Source organism: Ranitomeya imitator, chromosome 4, assembly GCF_032444005.1.
Source record: "Ranitomeya imitator isolate aRanImi1 chromosome 4, aRanImi1.pri, whole genome shotgun sequence".
NCBI classification, from domain to species: Eukaryota; Metazoa; Chordata; class Amphibia; order Anura; family Dendrobatidae; genus Ranitomeya; species Ranitomeya imitator.
The window spans coordinates 405,702,371-405,726,209 of record NC_091285.1 but is presented as its reverse complement, the minus strand read 5'-3'; the positions used below and the strand labels follow the sequence as shown (position 1 = coordinate 405,726,209).

The following is a 23,839-nucleotide window of genomic DNA, read 5'->3' as shown; positions in this document are numbered from 1 at the left end:
TCACCACCACACTAATCCCATCCCTAACCCATGTCTTCAACCTATCACTAACTTCTGGTACCTTCCCCTCTGCTTTCAAACATGCCACAATCACACCTATCCTCAAAAAGCTATCGCCCCATATCTTCGCTCCCATTTGCTTCCAATCTCCTTGAGCAGCCCGTCCATGCTGAACTTTCCTCTCACTCTGCATCTAACTCTCTCTTCGACAACCTACAATCTGGCTTCCGTCCCCACCATTCCACTGAGATTGCCCTGACCAAAATTACTAACGACTTACTTACAGCCAAAGCTAACAGACAGTTCTCTTTACTCCTCCTTCTAGACCTGTCCTTTGCCTTCGACACAGTTGACCACTGCCTCCTACTACAGATCCTCTCTTGCTTTGGTGTCAAAGACCTTGCCCTATCTTGGATCTCCTCATACCTTACCAACCGCAAATTTAGCGTTTCCTACTCCCATACCACCTCTTCATCCCGACCCCTCTCTGTTGGTGTCCCTCAAGGCTCTGTGCTAGGGCCCTTACTCTTCTCAATCTATACACTCAGCCTGGGACAATTCATAAGGTCCTATGGCTTCCAGTACCATCTATATGCTGATGACGCTCAATCTAGCTCTCTGGCTCAGATGTCACCTCTCTGCTCTCCAGAATCCCAGAATGTCTATCAGCCATATCCTCCTTCTTTCCCTCTCGCTTTCTCAAGCTCAATGTGGACAAATCTGAACTAATTATCTTTCCTCCATCTTGCATATCTTCCTTACCTGATCTATCTATCAAAATAAATGAAATCACACTTTCCCCTGTCCCTAAAATCCGCTGCCTCGGAGTATCCCTTGACTCTGCCCTGTCCTTCAAACTGCACATCCAAGCTCTCTCCTGTCTCCTCCAGCACAAAAATATTTCCAGAATCGGTCCTTTCTTCAACCCTCACTCTACCACAATGCTTGTGCTTGCCCTAATCATCTCCCACCTCCACTACTGCAACATCCTCCTTTGTGGCCTACTTTATAACACTCTCGCACCCCTCCAGTCCGTCCTTAACTCTGCTGCCTGACTAATTAATCTCTCTCCTCGCTACACTCCTGCTTCCCCTCTTTGCAAATCCCTTCACTGGCTCCTAAATTCCCTGCGTTTCCAGTTTAAACTACTAACACTGACCTACAAAGCCATATATAACCTTTCTCCTCCGTATATTTCTGTACTAATCTCTCAATATCTTCCCTCACGCAATCTCCGTTCCTCCCACGACCACCTCCTCTCCTCACCCAATCGCCTCCAAGACTTCTCCCGAATATCCCCCATTCTCTGGAATTCTGTGCCTCAACACGTCATGTTATCCACCACACTTGGATCCTTCAAAAGAAACCTGAAAAGCCACCTCTTCAAGAAAGCTTACAACCTGTAATGGCCACACGGCCACCTCAACACCATTGGAGCTACAATAGTAGAGAAAACATACATCCGCACTGCTCAAAGGTCCAACTCAGTGACCGTATTATAATATCGGTCTAGCACCACAGAAAGTGATACTGGCTGTATGAATCCTTTACACCTGAATCAACGGGGTGCTGCTGCCAGGAAAAATGTGTGCAGAATCCAAATGGCAAAAAAGAAAAAGTAGGCGCGCACTTACCCTGTTGCGGTGAATATCACTTTATTAGGACATATAAACAAACGGATAGCAGGGAGGGATAGGGTCAGCCATGGACAACGATCGTTTCGTGCTCTACGGCACTTCAACGTTGACCCGTTGAAGTGCCGTAGAGCACGAAACGATCGTTGTCCATGGCTGACCCTATCCCTCCCTGCTATCCGTTTGTTTATATGTCCTAATAAAGTGATATTCACCGCAACAGGGTAAGTGCACGCCTACTTTTTCTTTTTTACCATTGGAGCTACTGCAACTCTCGACCTACTGTCTCCTTCCCCATAATTCTGTAGAATGTAAGCCCGCAAGGGCAGGGTCCTCTTCCTTCTGTACCAGTCTGTCATTGTTAGTTTGTTTACTGTAAGTGATATTTGTGTTTTGATGTAATCCCTTCTCATGTACAGCACCATGGAATTAAGTCGCAACCATCCTATTGGTTGAAACTGACAGGGGTGCACCACTGTCCAGCATGCAGAAGATTGGTTGGTGGTATGCTCCTGAAGACCTGATGTGACAACGCCTTTAAAGAGAACCAGGCAGCATGTTTCGGGCTCTAGCTGTATGAATTCAGCCACGCATGTTTGAATCTGAGCTGAGGCGTTTCATAGAAGAACATACTTTCACAGACCCCAGGGACCGAGCAGCGCTGGAGACTAGTTGATCGTGCGAGTCTCCGGCGACTTCACCCTGCTCACTGAGATAAATTGACAGGTCTTTGCCTGTAGGAGAATATAGTGGGAGATTGGTCACTCCAGGTTAGCGGCCAGGGAGAGGTGTCAGTGACCAACCTGTCCAATTAGGCTGGGTTCACACTTTGCGGTTTTTACCGCGGAACCGCCGCGATTTTGATGCTGCGGGTCCGCAGCAGTTTCCATAGCGTTTCCATTTACATGTAAACCCTATGGAAACCGCAAACCGCTGTGCACATGCTGCGGGAAAAACCGCGCAGAAACGCAGCGGTTTAAAACCCGCAGCATGTCACTACTTTGTGCAGAATCGCTGCGATTCTGCACCCATAGGAATGCATTGAACCGCTTACTTCCCGCATGGGGCTGTGCCCACGTTGCGGGAAGTAAGCGGCTAATGTGCGGTTCCTACCCGGGGTGGAGGAGAGGAGACTCTCCTCCAGGCCCTGGGAGCCATATTTGGGGTGAAAAAAAGAATAAAAATAAAAAATCATGTTATACTCACCCTCTGAAGTCTCAGCGCTGCACGCGGCCGTCCGGTCAGAGTTGCTGTGCGACCAGGACCTGCGGTGACGTCGCGGTCACATGACCGTGACGTCACGAAGGGTCCTTCTCGCACAGCATCTTTGGAACCGGACCGCCGGGTGCAGCGTCGAGGAGATCCGGACATCAGAGGGTGAGTATAACCAATTTTTATTATTTTTAACATTACTATTAATGCTGCATATTGATGCATATGCAGCATCAATAGTATAGGCGGAAACCACGGAACAAACCGCGATAAATCTGCAGGGAGAACCGCAGTTGTTTTGCCCTGCAGATTTATCAAATCCGCTGCGGGAGAACCCGCAGAGGGACGCCGCAAAGTGTGAACATGGACTTAGTCTCCAGTGTGGCTTGATCCTTGGAGGCTTTTAAAGTATTTTTTTTTCTCTGAAACGCCGCAGCATTTTAGAATCAAACATACCTGACTGCTTTCGTACAGCCAGTGGCCGATACATGCTGCATGTGGATCAGGCTGCATGTATCATCTGTTAGGTTCACAATAGGACACCAGTGCACATTAATGTTAAAACATTAAACCGATTTGATTAAAAGTAACCTAGTTTTCACACAAAAATGCAAATGCAAAGTCTCATTTTGTGTTTCTTGACATGGATTTTCTCTTTTTCTATGCCTCCATAAAAGGAATTAAATGGTCAAGTAAGTAGATTTTTGTTTCTCTGAGAGAATAACTTATTTCTTCTCTACAGTGAATATTTTCCAGTAAGGCTTTGTTCACATCTGTATAATGAATGTAATATGTTGCCAAAGCAGTAGTTGTAATGGATACACTATTTAAAGGGGTTATCCAAGACTTTTTGTATTTTCTTGGAAGGGGCTAAGAAATAGCAGTTAGCAACTACCTGCCTCTTCTACATGGGGAATATCTCTCAGCCAATTTCCCTGCTTGATTTCACCTCTAGTCAACAGAGCCGCTATTCCTCTTATGGTCTGATATGTTGAAAGGTAGTCACCGCAGACGTCATGCTAATTAACAGTCAGCTCCCTGCAGTTAGGTAGTGGGGAGCCAGCTCTCATCACCATGATCAGAAATGCCCCGTCAACAGGGGCATGACGTTAGTGAAAGCAGGTGAATAGATGGCAGGAGAGGTCCTGGACTGTGATTAGCAACTACCTGCCTGTTGGTTTTTAGCCCCATACTAAAATTAATAAAATACCTGGATAACGCTTTAAAAAAAAATATTAATACTGCGCGCTAACCTATGTGTGTCCAGCGTTTATTTGCTGTGGTGGGGGCTCTAAGGTATCTTTTAAGCTTTTGCAGTACTGTTTGTGCCATCATTTTTTTTATTAGAAATTTTTTTATTTAATCTATAAGTAAATATTTTATCCTGCCAGGAAAGATGTTGTTTTTTTTTTTTTTTAGTACTTAAGAATTGAAATCTAAAATGTTCAATCTTCCTTCATTCCAGGCTAAGAAGCTGGAAGAAAAAGAACGAGAACTGAAAAGGCAGGATGCATATTATAAGGAGCAGCTGGCCAGACTTGAAGAAAGAGTGAGTGTTGATGTGGGGGATGGGGGTAATCTTGTATAGCTTTCTAAAAATGCAATCTCATCTTGTTAGACTAGAATGTGTTGTAATGTTAATATCCTATCCATGGAAATTATGCAAATGGTAGTCTTTTCACAAAATGTATTGATTTAGTGTTTGTCAGATTAAGGTATAAGTACCAATGTGCTCAGCATTAAATTAGCACAGCAGGAATCTACTTAAATGATTATCATTGGGAATAAAATAAAAGTTCCCTAATTTAATAAGATGAAATGGATGCAATGTGGTAATATTGTGGTGGGATGTAAGGGGAACCTTACGAATTCTGCTTTTAACCCTGCTGTTCTGTTCGGTCTGGGGAGACCTATTTTGAACTTTGGTATTTTTTGGGGTGTTCAAGATGCGGTTCTGAAACTTGTGGTTGATTGACTTAAATGAGGATGGGTCGGTCGGCCACGGGTTTCAGAGCCGCATCTTGAATATTTTAAAGAATATTGAAGTTCAAAGTCGGTCATTTTTGACCAACAGAACAGCAGGGTTAAATGGCCGACTACCAGGCCAGCATTCACCCAACAAACAAGCAAAATGAATGGTTGTCTGATGCGATGATTTTTCCACTTAATAATGATCATTCTCTGTGGCACAATGTTCTGTGTAAACAGGTGATGTGCTGCCAAGAACAATGATGTTCAATTATTATTATTTATTATTATAGCGCCATTTATTCCATGGCGCTTTACATGTGAATGTGCACACTCACAACTGTACTGGCGATGATTCTGTGCGCAGGATACTGTGGCTGGCCAGTTTAAACAGGTCATTAAACGACCCCCTTTTAGCTTTCATGTTGCCGATCAGGGGTCGTTTAACTCCTTTCTGATTTATGACCTATTACTCCATACTTTGGGATCACATCTTTGATGCAATCTCAGAAACAGAACTTGCATGATTTCCAGCAGATAACTGCAATGATGCACACTCATCAAGTACCTCCAACAGCAGCTTGTGGAGCTGAGCTTCATCCACTTCTGTTAACCTTATAAAATGGTTGTCTAGTTACTTTAATATTGATTCTCTAGTTGTAGTATGGGTCATGAATGACGGGATCAGTTGCGAAGCTGCGCGGTGGATTTGCAGTACCCCACTGCTTCCGCTGTGCAGTTGATGGAGCTGCGCTGTTCCTCTCTACATCAGTCTGGCGGCCCCAGGAGCAAATGGTCAGTGGGGGTGCCAGGTGGTGCACTTTCACCAATCTAACTTTTTTTCAAACTGTAATGTTTGTTGATATTTTTGAAAATTTACAAATAACATGTATATAGAAATAACATTCACAAGAAATTTGTACGGTAGAGTAAAACTCAATGAAACGTTAATCCATCTGAGTGAGTTAGGCTTCTTTCACACTAGCATTGGAATCTCCCCGTCGCAATGCGTCGGGGAGAGATTCCGATGCTAGCGTTTGCTGCATTGCACAATGGAGGCAGCGAATGCATTTTTCCGGCGCATCCGCTGCCCCATTGTAAGGTGCGGGGAGGTGGGGGCAGAGTTCCGGCCGCGCATGCGCGGTCGGAAAAAGCGGTCCGTCTGGAGAAAAAAACGTTACATGTAGGGTTTTTTTCTCCCGACGGTCCGCCAAAGCACGACGCATTCGTCGCAAGACGGATGCGAAGTGTGCAAATCCGTCGCAAATGCGTCGTCAATAGAAGTGTATGGGGAAGAAACGCATCCTGCAAGCACTTTTGCAGGATGCGTTTTTTCTGCAAAACGACGCATTGTGACGGATTTAAAAAAACGCTAGTGTGAAAGTAGCCTAAACAGCCGAGATCCGGCAGACAATTACTGGCAAAATCTCAGCAAACCCATAACCTAAGCAATCAACTTAAGGCAAACCGGTTAGTAGGATTTTGCTAAGTAAACTACAGGCATTGTCAGATTGGCAGTGTTTTATGCAACTTAAAAAACAAAAAACAAAAAACAAAACATGAGCTTGAGATTTCGATGAGTCCCGCCAGTATTGCTGGAACTGTAAGGTATCTTGTTTTTGTGCAGTGAAAACACCCAGCATCAAACGCCTGGCGGGAGCATAACCTAAGCTAAATAAAATGCACTTATAACAACATGGCAGTATTCTGTATATGGTAACTTAATAGAATACATAGCATTCTGTTGCTAAATTCAGTATGTAGTCACCGAAGCCCTCTCTAATTAGCATAGATTTTAATGTGTTATCACAGGCACTCCAGATCTAATGACCAGTGCTCACCCCTCCCCCATCCTACTAGTTTTCCGTTCCCTGGGTCGTTTGACATCTCCTCACTGAAGACTGCTTGATATTTTAAATGTGACAGCCATCATCTGCCTGTGGACGGGTATAATAATTTCTCCTCATAAGGAGCTGGCTGAACTGACACTAATTTGTTCTCTTGTCATCTCCCTTTATTATTATTGCTTCTGCTTTTTTCTCCTCTTAGCACAATATAGGAAACGTCTAATTGGAAAAACCAAAGTAATCAAAAAGTCAATTAATCATATAGATGAGCTGTGACACTCAGTGATGCAATCACCAGGAACACATTGCCAGCTAGTTGGCAAGGTATTAGAAAGTGCCTTTTAATTTGCTCATGATGTGAAGATTTCTCTGACATTTAGTGAGGGATAAGTGGCCTTGACACCCTTCTTATTGACTGCTACTAATGTATCACATAATCCATTCCTAAGTTTGGAATCTGTTGGAATGTAAAGCTTCTGTGTTTTTTTTGTTCCTTTTGGAGTTTTCTTACTTTCAGGAATATTAAAGGGGAAATTCCAATTACAAAAATTAATTTCTATATACTCTATAATAGAATTATGAGTTAGTATAGGGTGGTCTGCTGTTTCGGATCCTTAACTTTTGGACAAAGTATAGAGTTCTTACTAAAACATTTCTAGCTTGCATTACACATCCAGCATGTTGATTTCAATGGGCACTGGGCAATGCCTAAGTTTTCCTGTGATGGTTCAGAAAGTAAATTCATCACTTACTGAGGGGTTTACCCACTGATCTATGGGCCCCAATAGGAGATTCTTTGTGATAAGTTTATTATCTAGAAGCCCTTTTAATAGGTATTGCCAAAATTGGAGAACCTCTTTAGGCTGTGGTAACACTGTGGTTTGGTTATCTGTCATTAGGATCAACCCTCCTAAGTCGTCTATTTGGGTATGTAGGTCATAGGAAGCTGAATAAAATCATACCTTGATATCTGTAATCTGATGTCTTATTCCAGAGAAATCCATGTTTTTCTTATATTTAAATGACCTCTTCCAGGCTATGGGGAGGATGCTGCCTGGAAGATAACTCCGCCTCCAGAGATTATTTTAAACCCTTTGCGGTTTTTGATGTACCCATACATCATCGTCAGATAGGATCTGTTACAATGCATTATACCAGCCATCAGACTAATTAAAGTGAAAGTCCCAAAGAGGTATGAATTGAAGAAAAAAAAAATTAAATTGTAAAAATATTTTAAAAAAAATCACAATTTAAAAATAAATATTATACATTTTTTTTATAGAAAAAAGAAAAGATAGACATATTTAGGCCATGTTCACACGTTCCTGATTTCCCTGCTGTTTTTTCTGCACTAAAAACCGCAGCTCTTGGCAGAAAACGCAGGTCCCTTTTTTGATGCGTTTTTGGTGCATTTTTTTATGCGTTTTTTGATGCGTTTTTTAGTGCGTTTTTTAATGCAGTTTTCTAGGAAGTTTTTTAGGGTTAAAACGGCTGAAAATACCCTAACCCTACCCCTAACCCTACCCCTAACCCTACCCCTATTCTAACCTTAGTGGGGAAAAAAAAAATTCTTTATTTTTTTATTGTCCCTACCTATGGGGGTGACAAGGGGGGGGGGGGGGGGGGGGTCATTTACTATTTTTTTTATTTTGATGACTGAGATAGATTATATCTCAGTGATCAAAATGCACTTTGGAACGAATCTGCCGGCCGGCAGATTCGGCGGGCGCACTGCGCATGCGCCCGCCATTTTGGAAGATGGCGGCGCCCAGGGAGAAGACGGACGGACGGACACCGGGAGGCCGGGTAAGTATAAGGGGGGGAGATGAGGGCACGGGGGGGGGGGCCTCGAAGCATGGGGGGGTGGCATCGGACCATGGGGTGGTGGGATTGGGGCACGGGGGGCAGCCACACTGCAGCGGTTCTGCACCACAAACCGCAGAAAACCCGCAGATATTTTTTTCATCTGCGGGTTTTACTGCGGGTTTGACCTCACAATGGAGGTCTATGGGTGCAGAACCGCTGCAGTTCCGCAAAAAGTGACATGGTACTTCTTTTTTACCGCAGCTATTCAGCGCGGCTTTTTTAGTTAATTCCCGCATCATGTGCACAGTGGTTCCTGTTTTCCATAGGGTACAGTGTACTGTACCCTGCATGGAAAACAGCTGCGGACCCGCAGCGGCAAAATCGCGGCGGTTCCGCAGTAAAAAACGCATTGTGTGAACATGGCCTTAGTGTTGTCACGTTCTATAAAACTATCAAACTACTTTAGTGAACACCGTAAAAAACATGGCAAAAGACTATGCTTTTTCTTCATACCATTTTACAAAAAGTAGAATAAAACTCAAAAAATGTCATGTCATTTGGAGATTTAGATGTAAGTACTCGGTGTAGAGTGCAGGATTAGTGTAATCCAAAGTGTTCTAAAAAAAAAAAACAAGTCTCCACTCAGGCCCATCATCTATAAAAAAAAAAAATTACGGGGCTTCCACGTTACTGGAAGCACAATCTTTTTCTTATTTTTTATATAGCGCTAACCTATTCCGCAGCGCTTTACATTTTCCACACATTATCATCACTGTCCCCGATGGGGCTCACATTCTAAATTCCCTATCAGTATATCTTTGGAATGTGGGAGGAAACCGGAGTACCCGAAGGAAACTCACTAAACACGGGGAGAACATACAAACTCTTTGTGAATGTTGTCCTTGTTGGAATTTTAACCCAGGACTCCAGCGCTGCAAGGCTGCAGTGCTAACCACTGAGCCACCGTGCTGCCCACGATGGCTCTGCAGAGGTACTATGGTTCCCCCCCCCCCCCCCAAAAGAAATCCAGCGAATTCTGTGATCCCAAATTCCCCCCTCACTTCTAATCTCCAGGGCCCGCTTAATTTATGGGGTGCGTGTCTTCAGAAGCACAAGCTAGGCATAATGTATGGGTACTACTGTGGCAGATTTGCAATTTTGACTCTGCAACATCCACTGCTGCTTCTTTCAGGAAAACGCCCATTGAGTCAAAATCGTCAGTACACCTGTAGATAAATTCCCAGAGACGTGTCATTTCCATAATGGGGTCACGTGAGGGGGCGATTTTGTTCTTCTAGTACTTAGAGGCTCTGTATATGGAGTCTGAGAACTTTTTTTCTATGATAAATTGCTGTCCGAGAGTAGAATAGCACTCCATCCCTCCTGAGTCTCGCTGTTTTGCTAAGCAATATTGTACAGCAACATATGGGGAATGGCCACATTTAGCAGAAATTGTATAACAAATATTGGTTCAATTTTTACCCATTTTCCCTGTGTAAAAAAGTAAAATCTGGTGCTAAAACAATTTTTTTTTGTGTGTGGTAAAAATACAATTGTTTTTTCCTAACTGCACAATGGTATACAATTCTGTGATCCACCTGTGGTGTCAATATGATCACTGCAGCCCTAGACTAATTCATTGACAGGTGTAGTTTGAAAATGGAGTTACTTATGTAGGGAGGGTTCTGCTGGCACATCAGGGGTTCTGCCAATGTGACATGGCTCGCAAACCATTCCAGGAAAATTAGAATGGCGCTTCTTGCGTTCTGAGCTTTGTACTGTGCATCAAAAGTAGTTTTTGACCACATATGGGGCATTGACGCACTCAGGAGAAATTGTGTAACAAATTGTACCGTCCAGTTTCTCCTATTATCCCTTTTCAAAATTGAAAATTTGGGACAAAAACATTTTAGTAGAAAAAAATAGCAATTTTCCAATGACTCAGCCCAATGTTCTACAATTCTGTGAATAGCCTGAGGGTTAAAAAATCCTCCCTACACCCCTAAAGGAATTCCTCAAGAATTGTAGTTTCCAAAATGGGGTCACTTTTGGTTTCTGCTGTTTTGTCGTGTTAGGGGCTCTTCAAATTTGACTTGGCATCTGCATTTTATTCCAGCCAAAATTGCTCTCCAGAATTCAAACCTGTCACCAACAAAATCGAAGATGAGCTAAGCCCACCGGCATCAGGGGCTTATCTATAGCTTTCTGTAATGCTATAGATAAGCCCCCGACGTATCCTGAAAGATGTGAAAAAGAGGTTAGATTATATTCATCGGGGGGGGGGGAGGGTGGGGGCGGTACTGTCCGATGGGCGTCGAGGTCCGGGGCCTCCAATCTTCTTACGATGACGTCCTCTTCTTGTATTCACGCTGCAGCTCCAGCGCTGGTGTACTTTGTCTGCAGAGCAAAGTACTGTAGGGCGCAGGCGCCGGGAAAAGTCAGAGAGGCCCACGCCTGCGCACTGCAGTACTTTGCTCTTCCCTCAACAGGGCAGACAAAGTACGCCTGCGCTGGAGCCGCAGCATGAAGACAAGAATAGGACGTCATCGTAAGAAGATGGGAGGCCCCAGACCGCGACGCCCATTGGACCGGACCTCCCCCCAGGTGAGAATAATCTAACCTCTTTTTCTAATCTTTCAGGATACATTACAGAATGCTGTAGATAAGCCCCCTTATGCTGGTGATCTTAGCTCACCTTCGATTTTGGGGGTGACAGGTTCCCTTTCAAATGGAGCTCCTTCACTTCTGAGCCAAGTCGTGTGTCCAAACAGTAGTTTTCCCACCACATATGGGGTATTGTCGTACTCGAGAGGAAACGCACAACCGATTTTGGGGTCCATTTTCTCATGTTAGCCTTGTGAAAAGGAAAAATTTGTGGCTAGAGCAACCAGCAAATTTTGGTGGGAAAAATGTATTGTTTCATTTTCATGGCTCAACGTTGTAAAATTTTGTGAATCTCCTGTGGGTTCAAGGTGCATACTACACCTCTAGATAAGTTCCTTGAGTGGCGTAATTTTCAAAATGGGGTCACTTGTGGGCGGTGTCCACTGTTGAGGCACATCAGGAACATTGCAAATGCGACATGGCGTCCGCTAATGATTCCAACCAATTTAGCGCTGCAAGACTAACTTGGTACCCTTTCCCTTCAGAGCCCTAAAGTACATCCAAACAGAAGCTCTACACCACTTATGGGGTATCTGTGTACTTGGGGGAGACTGCACAAAGAAGTGTAATGTCCATATTCTTATGTTATTCTTTTGAAAATACAAAATTTGACACTTAAGCAATATTTTTCTGAGAAAAAGTAAAATGTTCATTTAGTCTTTCCACATTATTTTAATTGTGGTGAAATACCTAAAGGGATAATAAACTTATTGAATGTGGTTTTGTGCACTTTGAGGGGTGTGGGGTTTTCCATGGTGTCACAATTGGTTTTTTTCTGTCACATGGGCCTCTCAAAGTCACTTCAAATTGGATGTGGTCCCTAAAAAAAAAAAAAAAAAAGTTAAGTAAATTTTGCTGGAAAAATAAGAAACTGCTGATTATAATGTTAACACTTCTAACTTCCTAACAAAAAAAATATTGTTTAACCCCTTTCTGACATCGGACGTACTATCCCGTCGAGGTGGGGTGGGCCCCCATGACCACGGACGGGATAGTACGTCCAGCGCGATCGGCGGCGCTCACGGGGGGGAGCGCCGCCGATCGCGGCCGGGTGTCAGCTGCCTATCGCAGCTGACATCCGGCACTATGTGCCAGGAGCGGTCACGGACCGCCCCCGGCACATTAACCCCTGGCACACCACGATCAAAGATGATCGCGATGTGTATGCGGTGCAGGGAAGCTTCCCGCAGGGAGGGGGCTCCCTGCGGGCTTCCCTGAGCCCCCCGCAGCAACGCGATGTGATCACGTTGCTGCGAGGGTCTTACCTCCCTCCCTGCTTGCTCCAGGCCCGGATCCAAGATGGCCGCGGATCCGGGTCCTGCAGGGAGGGAGGTGGCTTCACAGAGCCTGCTCAGCAGGCATTGTGAAGCAGCCTGCACTCCTATCAGATCGGTGATCTGTGTTGTGAATTCTGTGGTCAAGCTCCCTCCTGTGGTCATGAGTGGTACTTCGGCTGGTTCTGTCCATGGGCTTCCTCTGGTGGATGTGAGTGGGGCTGCGGCTTCTGAGTTTCCTTCCTCAGGTGACGAGGTTAAGTCGTTAGGTGCTGCTCTATTTTACTCCACCTAGTTCTTTGTTCCTTGCCTCCAGTCAATGTTCCAGTATTGGTCTTGCTCTCTCCTGGATCGTTCTTGTGGCCTGTCTTCCCTGCATAAGCTAAGTTCTGCTTGTGTTTCTTTTGTTTGCTATTTTTTCTGTCCAGCTTGCTATATTGGTTTGTCTTGCTTGCTGGAAGCTCTGGGACGCAGAGGGAGCACCTCCGTACCGTTAGTCGGTGCGGAGGGTCTTTTTGCGCCCTCTGCGTGGTTGTTTGTAGGTTTTTGTGCTGACCGCAAAGCTATCTTTCCTATCCTCGGTCTATTCAGTAAGTCGGGCCTCACTTTGCTAAAATCTATTTCATCTCTGTGTTTGTATTTTCATCTTTACTCACAGTCATTATATGTGGGGGGCTGCCTTTTCCTTTGGGGAATTTCTCTGAGGCAAGGTAGGCTTATTTTTCTATCATCAGGGCTAGCTAGTTTCTTGGGCTGTGCCGAGGCGCCTAGGTCTGGTCAGGAGCGCTCCATGGCTACTTCTAGTGTGGTTTGATAGGATTAGGGATTGCGGTCAGCAGAGTTCCCACGTCTCAGAGCTCGTCCTATGTTATTAGTAACTATCAGGTAATTTTGTGTGCTCTTAACCACCAGGTCCATTGTGGTTCTAAACCACCAGTTCATAACAGATCTGACAGAGTGCTGTGCAAACTGTCAGATCATCGATCTGTGATGTCCCCCCCTGGGACAAAGTAAAAAAGTAAAAAAAAAAATATCCAAATGTGTAAAAAAAAAAATAAAAAAAATATTCCTAAATAATGAAAAAAAAAAAAAAATATTATTCCCATAAATACATTTCTTTATCTAAATAAATACAAAAAAAACAATAAAAGTACATATATTTAGTATCGCCGCGTCCGTAACGGCCCGACCTATAAAACTGGCCCACTAGTTAACCCCTTCAGTAAACACCGTAAAAAAAAAAAAAAAAACGAGTCAAAAAACGACGCTTTATTATCATACCGCCGAACAAAAAGTGGAATAACACGCGATCAAAAGGACAGATATAAATAACCATGGTACCGCTGAAAGCGTCATCTTGTCCCGCAAAAAACGAGCCGCCATACAGCATCATCAGCAAAAAAATAAAAAAGTTATAGTCCTGAGAATAAAGCGATGCAAAAATAATTATTTTTTCTATAAAATAGTTTTTATCGTATAAAAGCGCCAAAACATAAAAAAATGATATAAATGAGGTGTCGCTGTAATCGTACTGACCCGAAGAATAAAACTGCTTTATCAATTTTACCAAACGCGGAACGGTATTAACGCCTCCCCCAAAAGAAATTCATAAATAGCTGGTTTTTGGTCATTCTGTCTCACAAAAATCGGAATAAAAAGCGATCAAAAAATGTCACGTGCCCGAAAATGTTACCAATAAAAACGTCAACTCGTCCCGCAAAAAACAAGACCTCACATGACTCTGTGGACCAAAATATGGAAAAATTATAGCTCTTAAAATGTGGTAACGCAAAAAAATATTTTTTGCAATAAAAAGCGTCTTTCAGTGTGTGACGGCTGCCAATCATAAAAATCCGCTAAAAAACCCACTATAAAAGTAAATCAAACCCCCCTTCATCACCCCCTTAGTTAGGGAAAAATTAAAAAAATGTATTTATTTCCATTTTCCCGTTAGGGTTAGGGCTAGGGCTAGGGCTAGGGCTAGGGTTAGGGCTACAGTTTGGGTTGGGGCTAAAGTTACAGTTGGGGTTTAGATTACATTTACAGTTGGGAATAGGGTTGGGATTAGGGTTAGGGGTGTGTCAGGGTTAGAGGTGTGGTTAGGGTTACCGTTGGAATTAGGGTTAGGGGAGTGTTTGGATTAGGGTTTCAGTTATAATTGGGGGATTTCTACTGTTTAGGCACATCAGGGGCTCTCCAAAAGCGACATGGCGTCCGATCTCAATTCCAGCCAATTCTGCGTTGAAAAAGTAAAACCGTGCTTCTTCCTTTCCGAGCTTGCCCGTGTGCCCAAACAGGGGTTTACCCCAACATATGGGGTATCAGCGTACTCAGGACAAATAGGACAACAACTGTTGGGGTCCAATTTCTCCTGTTACCCTTGGGAAAATACAAAACTGGGGGCTAAAAAATAATTTTTGTTGGAAAAAAAAGATTTTTTATTTTTACGGCTCTGCGTTATAAACTGTAGTGAAACACTTGGGGGTTCAAAGCTCTCACAACACTTCTAGATGAGTTCCTTAGGGGGTCTAGTTTCCAAAATGGTGTCACTTGTGGGGGGTTTCTACTGTTTAGGTACATTAGGGGCTCTGCAAACGCAATGTGACACCTGCAGACCATTCCATCTAAGTCGGCATTCAAATGGCACTCCTTCCCTTCCGAGCCCTCCCATGCGCCCAAACAGTGGTTTACCCCCACATATGGGGTATCAGCGCACTCAGGACAAATTGGACAACATATTTTGGTGTCCAATTTCTCCTGTTACCTTCGGGAAAATACAAAACTGGGGGCGAAAAGATTATTTTTGTGAAAAAATATGATTTTTTATTTTTACGGTTCTACATTATAAACTTCTGTGAAGCACTTGGTGGGTCAAAGAGCTCACCTCACCTCTAGATAAGTTCCTTAGGGGGTCTACTTTCCAAAAAGGTGTCACTTGTGGGGGGTTTCAATGTTTAGGCACATCAGGGGCTCTCCAAACGAAACATGGCATCCCATCTCAATTCCAGTCAATTTTGCATTGAAAAGTCAAATGGCGCTCCTTCGCTTCCGAGCTGTGCCATGCGCCCAAACAGTGGTTTACCCCCACATGTGGGGTATTGGCGTACTCAGGATAAATTGTACAACAATGTTTGGGGTCCATTTTCTCCTGTTACCCTTGGTAAAATAAAACAAATTGGAGCTGAATTAAATTTTTTGTGAAAAAAAGTTAAATGTTCATTTTTATTTAAACATTCAAAAAATTCCTGTGAAGCACCAGAAGGGTTAATAAACTTCTTGAATGTGGTTTTGAGCACCTTGAGGGGTGTAGTTTTTAGAATGGTGTCACACTTGGGTATTTTCTATCATATAGACCCCTCAAAATGACTTCAAATGAGATGTGGTCCCTAAAATAAAATGGTGTTGTAGAAATGAGAAATTGCTGGTCAACTTTTAACCCTTATAACTCCCTAACAAAAAAAAATTTTGGTTCCAAAATTGTGCTGATGTAAAGTAGACATGTGGGAAATGTTACTTATTAAGTATTTTGTGTGACAGATCTCTCTGATTTAATTGCATAAAAATTCAAAGTTGGAAAATTGCGAAATTTTCATAATTGTTGCCAAATTTCCGTTTTTTCACAAATAAACGCAGGTACTATCAAAGAATTTTTACCATTGTCATGAAGTACAATATGTCACGAGAAAACAATGTCAGATTCACTGGGATCCGTTGAAGCGTTCCAGAGTTATAACCTCATAAAGGGACAGTGGTCAGAATTGTAAAAATTGGCCCGGTCATTAACGTGCAAACCACCCTTGGGGGTAAAGGGGTTAAAAAAAAATTATGCTTATGTGAAGTAGACATGTGATAAAAAATCTTCAATTTTTTTGGTCAAATTTTTATAAATAAGCGCAAATCATATCGACCAAAGTTTACCACTAAGGCCGGAGTCACACTAGACCGTAATACGTCCGAGTGCAATGCGATAAAAAATCGCATAGCACTCGGCCCAATGTTAATCTATGGGGCAGCTCCTATTATCCGTTGTTTTCTCGGCTGTATTCAGGATCCGAGTGAAATCGCAGCATGCTGCGATTGTCAGAGTATCTCATCCAAGAATCGCCAATGCAAGTCTATGGGTGCGAGAAAAAAAACAGATTACACACGGACCATCAGTGTGACTTGCGAGAAATACGCACCGGTGTTCTATAGAAAAGCCGACAATTCAGCACGGTGTACAGTAAAATCACACTGACAGGTTAGAATAGAACAGATAAAAATTAATTAAAGTATTTTAATGAAATAAAGACATATGGTGTTGTAATAGTTTATTAAACGCTCAATTCAATTGAAGACCCTTGTCACCTGAAACAAAGCTAAAATAAAAAAACAATATCCCATACCTCTCCGCCGTTGGTCATGTCCCACGATGTAAATCCATCAGAAGGTGTTAATTAATTACAAGCAGAAGCCTGCTAATGCAGCTGTGCTCCTGCCTGTAAAAAGTGGGGAATGAATGGAAAGCAGGGGAACGAAGCTACCTAGACTTGCGGTGCTGCGCCCCCTGCTGGCATAACCTCATATGAACTTGAGCGTTAGAAAATATTCAGAAAAATTCCCACGCTCGAGTGCATGTGAGTTTATACTAGCAGGGGGCGCATCACCGCAAGTCTAGGTAGCTGCGTTCCCCTGCAATTCCATTAATTCCCCACTTTTTACAGGCAGGAGCACAGCTGGATTAGCAGGCTTCTGCTTGTAAAATTAATTAACCCCTTCTGATGGATTTACATCATGGGACATGACTATAATGCCGGAGAGGTATGGGATATTGTTGTTTTTTATTATAACTTTGTTTCAGGTGACAAGGGTCTTCAATTGGATTGAGCGTTTAATAAACTATTTCAACACCCTGTGTCTTTCATTAAAATACTTTTTTCCTAATGTGTGTGTGTTTTTTTAACCCTTTATAAACATAGGATTAATAATGGATAGGTGTCTTAGGCCAGAGGTCCCCAACTCCAGTCCTCAAGGCCCACCAACAGGTCATGTTTTCAGGATTTCCTTTGCGTTGCACAGGCGATGCAATTATTACCTGGGCAAGACTAAGGAAATCCTGAAAACATGACATGTTGGTGGGCCTTGAGGACTGGAGTTGGGGACCCCTGTCTTAGGCTACGTTCACACTAGTGTTATGCTAGTTTGGGTCGGGTTTTCGTCGGGCGACGCTGCGGCGACGCATGCGTCATGCGCCCCTATATTTAACATGGGGGACACATGCATTTTTGTTTGTTGCGTTGTGCGACGCATGCGTCTTTTTTGCCGCAAGCGTCGGACCAAGAAAACGCAACAAGTTGCATTTTTCTTGCGTCCAAATTTCGGCAAAAAACGACGCATGCGTCGCAAAATGCAGCGTTTTTGCGTGCGTTTTAACGTGCGTTGTGCGTTGCGTCGCCGACGCAGCGGCGCACAACGCTAATGTGAACATAGCCTTATTGACACCTCTCCATTATTAACCTGGCTTAACCCCTTAGCGACCGCCGATACGCCTTTTAACGGCGGCCGCTAAGGGTACTTAAACCACAGCGCCGTTAATTAACGGCGCTGTGGAAAAAGTGAATAGCGCCCCCCAGAGTCGGATTTTCTCCGGGGTCTCGGCTGCCGGGGGTAGCCGAGACCTCAGAGAACATGATTCGGGGTTTTTTTTTGCCCACCCCGCATTTGCGATCGCCGGTAATTAACAGTTTACCGGCGGATCACAAAAAAAAAAAAAAAAAAAACGCGATCTCTTTTTAATTTCTCTCTCCTGTGCGATCACATCGGAGGACAGAGAAAAAGGGTCCCAGGTAGCCCCCCAATACTCACCTATCTCCCCCGGTGCTCCTCGTGGCTCCCGGTGGGCGCCGCCATCTTCAAAATGGCAGGCGCATGCGCAGTGCGCCCGCCGGCCGGCACCGGGAGAATCTTTGGGGTCTCGGCTGCCGGGGGTAGCCGAGACCCCAAAGAACATGATCGGGGTCGGTTTTACCGACCCCTGTTTTGCGATCGCCGGTAATTAACTGTTTACCGGCGACCGCAAAAAAAAAAAAAAGTAAAGTGTAATTCTCTGTCTTCTGATGTGATCGCACATCAGAGGACCGAGAAATAGGGGGATTCGGGGACCCTAGCATACTCGCCTGTGTCCCTGGGTCCTCCTGCTGCTCCTCTTGGCTGCCGGGGAAAAGAAAATGGCGGGCGCATGCGCAGTGCGCCCGCCATCTGTCTCCATCTGCTGGCCGGCAGGAGAACAGCAGTTGGGGCTAAAATTAGGGGTAGGGCTAGGTGTAGGGTTAGGGGTAGGGTTAGGGCTAGGGTTAGGGGTAGGGTTAGGGCTAGGGTTAGGGCTAAATTTAGGATTAGGGTTGGGGCTAAATTTAGGGTTAGGCTTCTTTCACACTTACGTCGGTAAGGGGCCGTCGCAATGCGTCGGCCCGACATACCGACGCACGTTGTGAAAATTGTGCACAACGTGGGCAGCGGATGTAGTTTTTCAACGCATCCGCTGCCCAATCTATGTCCTGGGGAGGAGGGGGCGGAGTTACGGCCACACATGCGCGGTCAGAAATGGCGGATGCGACGTACAAAAAAAGTTTCATTGGACTTTTTTTGTGCTGACGGTCCGTCAAAACACAACTGATCCAGTGCACGACGGATGCGACGTGTGGCCATCTGTCACGATCCGTCGGCAATACAAGTCTATGTGCAAAAAACGCATCCTGCGGGCACATTTGCAGGATCAGTTTCTTGTCCAAAACTACGGATCGCGACGGATGCCAAACGACGCAAGTGTGAAAGTAGCCTTAGGGCTAGGGTTAGGGTTGGGGCTAAAGTTAGGGCTAGGGTTGGGGCTAAAGTTAGGGTTAGAGTTGGGATTAGGGTTAGGGTTTGGATTAGGGTTGGTATTAGGGTTAGGTTTGGCATTAGGGTTACACTTGGGATTAGGGTTAGTTTTGGGATTAGGGTTAAGGTTAGGGTTGTGATTAGGGGTGTATTGGGATTTGGGTTAGGTTTGAGGTTAGGGTTGAGATTAGGATAAGGGGTGTGTTGGTTTTAGGGTTTTGATTAGGGTTATGGTTAGGGTTGACATTAGGGTTGTTTTGGGGTAAGGGTTGTGATTATTGTTAGGGTTAGTGATTAGGATTATGGATCAGGTTGGGATTAGGGTTAGGGGTGTGTAGGAGTTGGGTTGGAGCTAGAATTGGGGGGTTTCCACTGTTTAGGTACATCAGGGGGTCTCCAAACACGACAGCCAATTTTGCGCTCAAAAAGTCAAATGGTGCTCCCTCCCTTCTGAGCTCTGCCGTGCGCCCAAACAGTGGGTTACCCCCACATATGGGGCATCAGCGTACTCGGGATAAATTGGACAACAACTTCAGGGGTCCAATTTCTCTTGTTACCCTTGTGAAAATAAAAACTTGGGGGCTACAAAATCTTTTTTTTTTTTTTTTTATGACTCTGCATTATAAACTTCTGTGAAGCACTTGGGCATTCAAAGTTCTCACCACACATCTATATAAGAACCTTGGGGGGTCTAGTTTCCAAAACGGGGTCACTTGTGGGGGGTTACTACTGTTTAGGTACATCAGGGGCTCTGCAATCGCAACATAATGCCCACAGACCATTCTATCAAAGTCTGCATTCCAAAACGGCGCTCCTTCCCTTCCGAGCTCTGCCGTGCGCCCAAACAGTGGTTTACCCGCACATATGGTGCATCAGCGTACTCGGGATAAATTGGACAACAGCTATTGCAGTCCAATTTCTCCTGTTACCCTTGTGAAAATAAAAACTTGGGGGCTACAATATCTTTTTTGTGGAAAAAAAAAATATTTTTTATTTTCACGACTCTGCATTCCAAACTTCTGTGAAGCACTTGGGCATTCAAAGTTCTCACCACACATCTAGATAAGTTCCTTGGGGGGTCTAGTTTCCAAAATGGGGTCACTTGTGGGAGGGTTTCTACTGGTTAGGTTCATCAGGGGCTCTGCAAACGCAACATAATGCTCGCAGAGCATTCTATCAAAGTCTGCATTCCAAAACGGCGCTCCTTCCTTCCGAGCTCTGCCGTGCGCCTAAACAGTGGTTTACCCCCACATATGGGGTACCAGCATACTCAGGACAAATTGGACAACAACTTTTGGGGTCCAATTTTTCTTGTTACCCTTGTGAAAATAAAAACTTGGGGGCTAAAAAAATATTTTTTGTGGAAAAAAAAATGTTTTTTATTTTCACGACTCTGCATTATAAACTTCTGTGAAGCACTTGGGCATTCAAAGTTCTCACCACACATCTAGATAAGTTCCATGGGGGGTCTAGTTTCCAAAATGGGGTCACTTGTGGGGAGTTTCCACTGTTTAGGCACATCAGGGGCTCTCTAAACGTGACATGGCGTCCGATCTCAATTCCAGCCAATTCTGCATTGAAAAAGTCAAATGGCGCTCCTTCACTCCTAAGTTCTGCGGTGCGTCCAAAAAGTGGTTTACCCCCACATATGGGGTATTGGCGTATTCAGGAGAAATTGCATAACAAAATGTATGGTTACATTTCTGTTTTTACACATGTGAAAATAAAAAAAATGGTTCTGAATTAAGATGTTTGCAAAAAAAAGTTAAATGTCCATTTTTTCCTTCCACATTGTTTCAGTTCCTGTGAAGCACGTAAAGGGTTAATAAACTTCTTGAATGTGGTTTTGAGAACCTTGAGGGTTGTAGTTTTTAGAATGGTGTCACACTTCGTAATTTTCTATTATATAGACCCCTCAAAATGACTTCAAATCTGATGTGGTCCCTAAAAAAAAATGGTGTTGTAAAAATGAGAAATTGCTGGTCAACTTTTAACCCTTAAAACTCCCTAACAAAAAAAAATTTTGTTTCCAAAATTGTGCTGATGTAAAGTAGACATGTGGGAAATGTTATTTATTAACTAGTTTTCGTGACATATCTCTCTGATTTAAGGGCATAAAAATACAAAGTTTGAAAATTTTAAAAATTTTCGCCATATTTCTGTTTTTTTCATAAATAATCGCAAGTAATATCGACGAAATGTTACCACTAACATGAAGTTCAATATGTCACAAAAAAACATTCTCAGAATCAGCAGGATCCGTTGAAGCGTTCCAGAGTTGTAACCTCATAAAGTGACAGTGGTCAGAATTGCAAAAATTGGCTCGGTCATTAAGTATCAAATTGGCTCTGTCACTAAGGGGTTAATGTCACCTTACAATAGCAAAGTGACATTAACCCCTTATTACCCCATATCCCACCACTACAGGGGAGTGGGAAGAGAGGCTAAGTGCCAGAATAGGCGCATTTTCCAGATGTGCCTTTTCTGGGGTGGCTGGGGGCAGATGTTTTTAGCAGGGGGGGAGGGGGGGCAATAACCATGGTCCCTCTCTAGGCTTTTAATATCTGCCCTCAGTCACTGGCTTTACCACTCTGGCGGAGAAAATTGCGCGGGAGCCCACGCCAGTTTTACGTGATTTAACCCTTTATTTTAACAGCTAGAGCCCCCAAATTTTGCACACATACACTTCTAACATTACTAGCGAGGAATATGTAAAAAAATAAGGGATATGGAATTGTTTACTGTATGTAAACCATGTTTTCTATCCTGTCGGGTTTGATAAGGAGATAGCAAAAGCCGGCAATTGAATTACCGGCTTTTCTGCTATCTAGCGCTTTATGATATATATATAGACTGTATATATGTATTTACAAATATTTGAGGCCATGGATCCATTCTATGTCCATTTTGCAAGCCGACGAGAAAAATCTTGCCATACAGATGACACATGGATAATTTTTGGAGAAAAGAAAATGCATCCTCGCATTGAATACGGATCACTGTTAAGGAAATTTTCTGCGTATCTCGGCCATCAAAAACGGACCATATTTTTATACTTTGTGTGTCCGGCCTAACATGAAGTATAACATGTCATGAAAAAAATGAAAAAACTGAAAAAACAATCAGAATAAGTGGGAAATGTTGACGTGTTCCAGAGTTATAACCTCATAAAATAACATTGGTTAGATTTGAAAAAAAAAAAAAATCCTTGTCATGAAAGTGAAAACAGGACAGGACTGAAATTTGTTTTCTTGCTAACACCTTTTCTGTAGCTCTCTTGAGCTCTGCTGTATTGCAGCAATATTACAATCCTGTCTGCATGTGAGATTGAAGCTGAGGGGAACCTGCATTTGTGTAAGGTATAATCATACACCGCTATGCATTGAGATCAGGAGAGCAGCCATTACACATCGCACTGGTAAGGCTACTTTCACACATCAGGTTTTTGCCGTCAAGCACAATCTGTTTTTTTTTTCCGCCTGATACATTTTTTCTCATAGAGTTGTATTAGTGCCGGATTGTGCCTGATGGCCACACGTTTCATCCGTTTTTTTGCTGAATCCGTACAAAATTTATTTTCTGGTGAACGGAGAAAACGTCCATATGGACGTTTTTTCTGTCCGGCGAAAAAACGGCTAGCGACGGTTGTAGCCATAAACGGATGAAACGTGTGATGTATTGACTGGATCCGGCTACCGATTCCATTTTTTTCGCACTGAGCATGCCCGTTCCTGCATTTTTAATTCTGGAGTCTCTGTCTCCCTATGTCTCTCTCTCTCTCTCTCGAACAGGAAGTCAGAATTGTATGCCCGATAAACCAAAACGGATCCAGCAAAAAAAACGGATCCGATTTTTTAAAAATAGACTTATTATGCCTGAAGGGAAAAAACTGATGTGTGAAAGTAGCCTAACTCCCTTTCATTTAAAATAAGCTCTGGAGGCAGAGTTAACTTCCAGGCCGCGTCCTCCCCATAGCCTGGAAGAGGTCATTTATATAAAGTGATAAAAAATGTTTTCTCAACAATAAGGCATCTGATATGAGGCATGCAGGTATGACTTTTTTCAGCAGTCTATAACCTGTATGCCCTTAGTAATAGTTTAGATAGGTCAAATGTGGTGACAGATTCCCTTTAAAGAGGACCTTTCACAAAATGTTCATATTGAACTGGACACACAATGTAATAGTAGTTGCAGAGCAGAATAAAACTTTTTTGTTCTTTTGTAATTTTACCCTTCTGTTTCAGAGAGACTAGCAATCAAAGTATTTGGCACCTAATAAGCTATTTTTCGATAAGGCCTAGTGGACGTTATCATAACATTTTCATGGGGGGCGTGTACTTCTTCCCCTTGCTTGAGGTTTTCCAATAATCAGGCAACAACACTCCGGAGGGGAAGACTCACACCCCACAATAGCTTTGAGCATATTTCTCACTATGTGAGGTTTAATGACAGACCGCTCTGCTCTCATGGTCTAACCTCATCTAGGATTAGTCAAATGAGCCCTACACCCAGCACTTTCTAACACCTTTAAGATGAGTTTTTTGCAATCCGTGAGATGAGGAAGGGTGAGGACAGC

The 23,839-nt window shown here is 43.5% G+C and overlaps 1 protein-coding gene across 1 annotated transcript in view; it reads left to right on the top strand.

Moving 5' to 3' along the window:
• CHCHD3 (coiled-coil-helix-coiled-coil-helix domain containing 3) overlaps nt 1-23,839 on the top strand; it is a 294,252-nt gene that overhangs the window by 153,510 nt on the left and 116,903 nt on the right. The window contains exon 5 of the mRNA XM_069765357.1: nt 4,312-4,395. Within this exon, the coding sequence (XP_069621458.1) occupies nt 4,312-4,395 (84 nt within the window). The remainder of the gene's footprint in view (nt 1-4,311; nt 4,396-23,839) is intronic.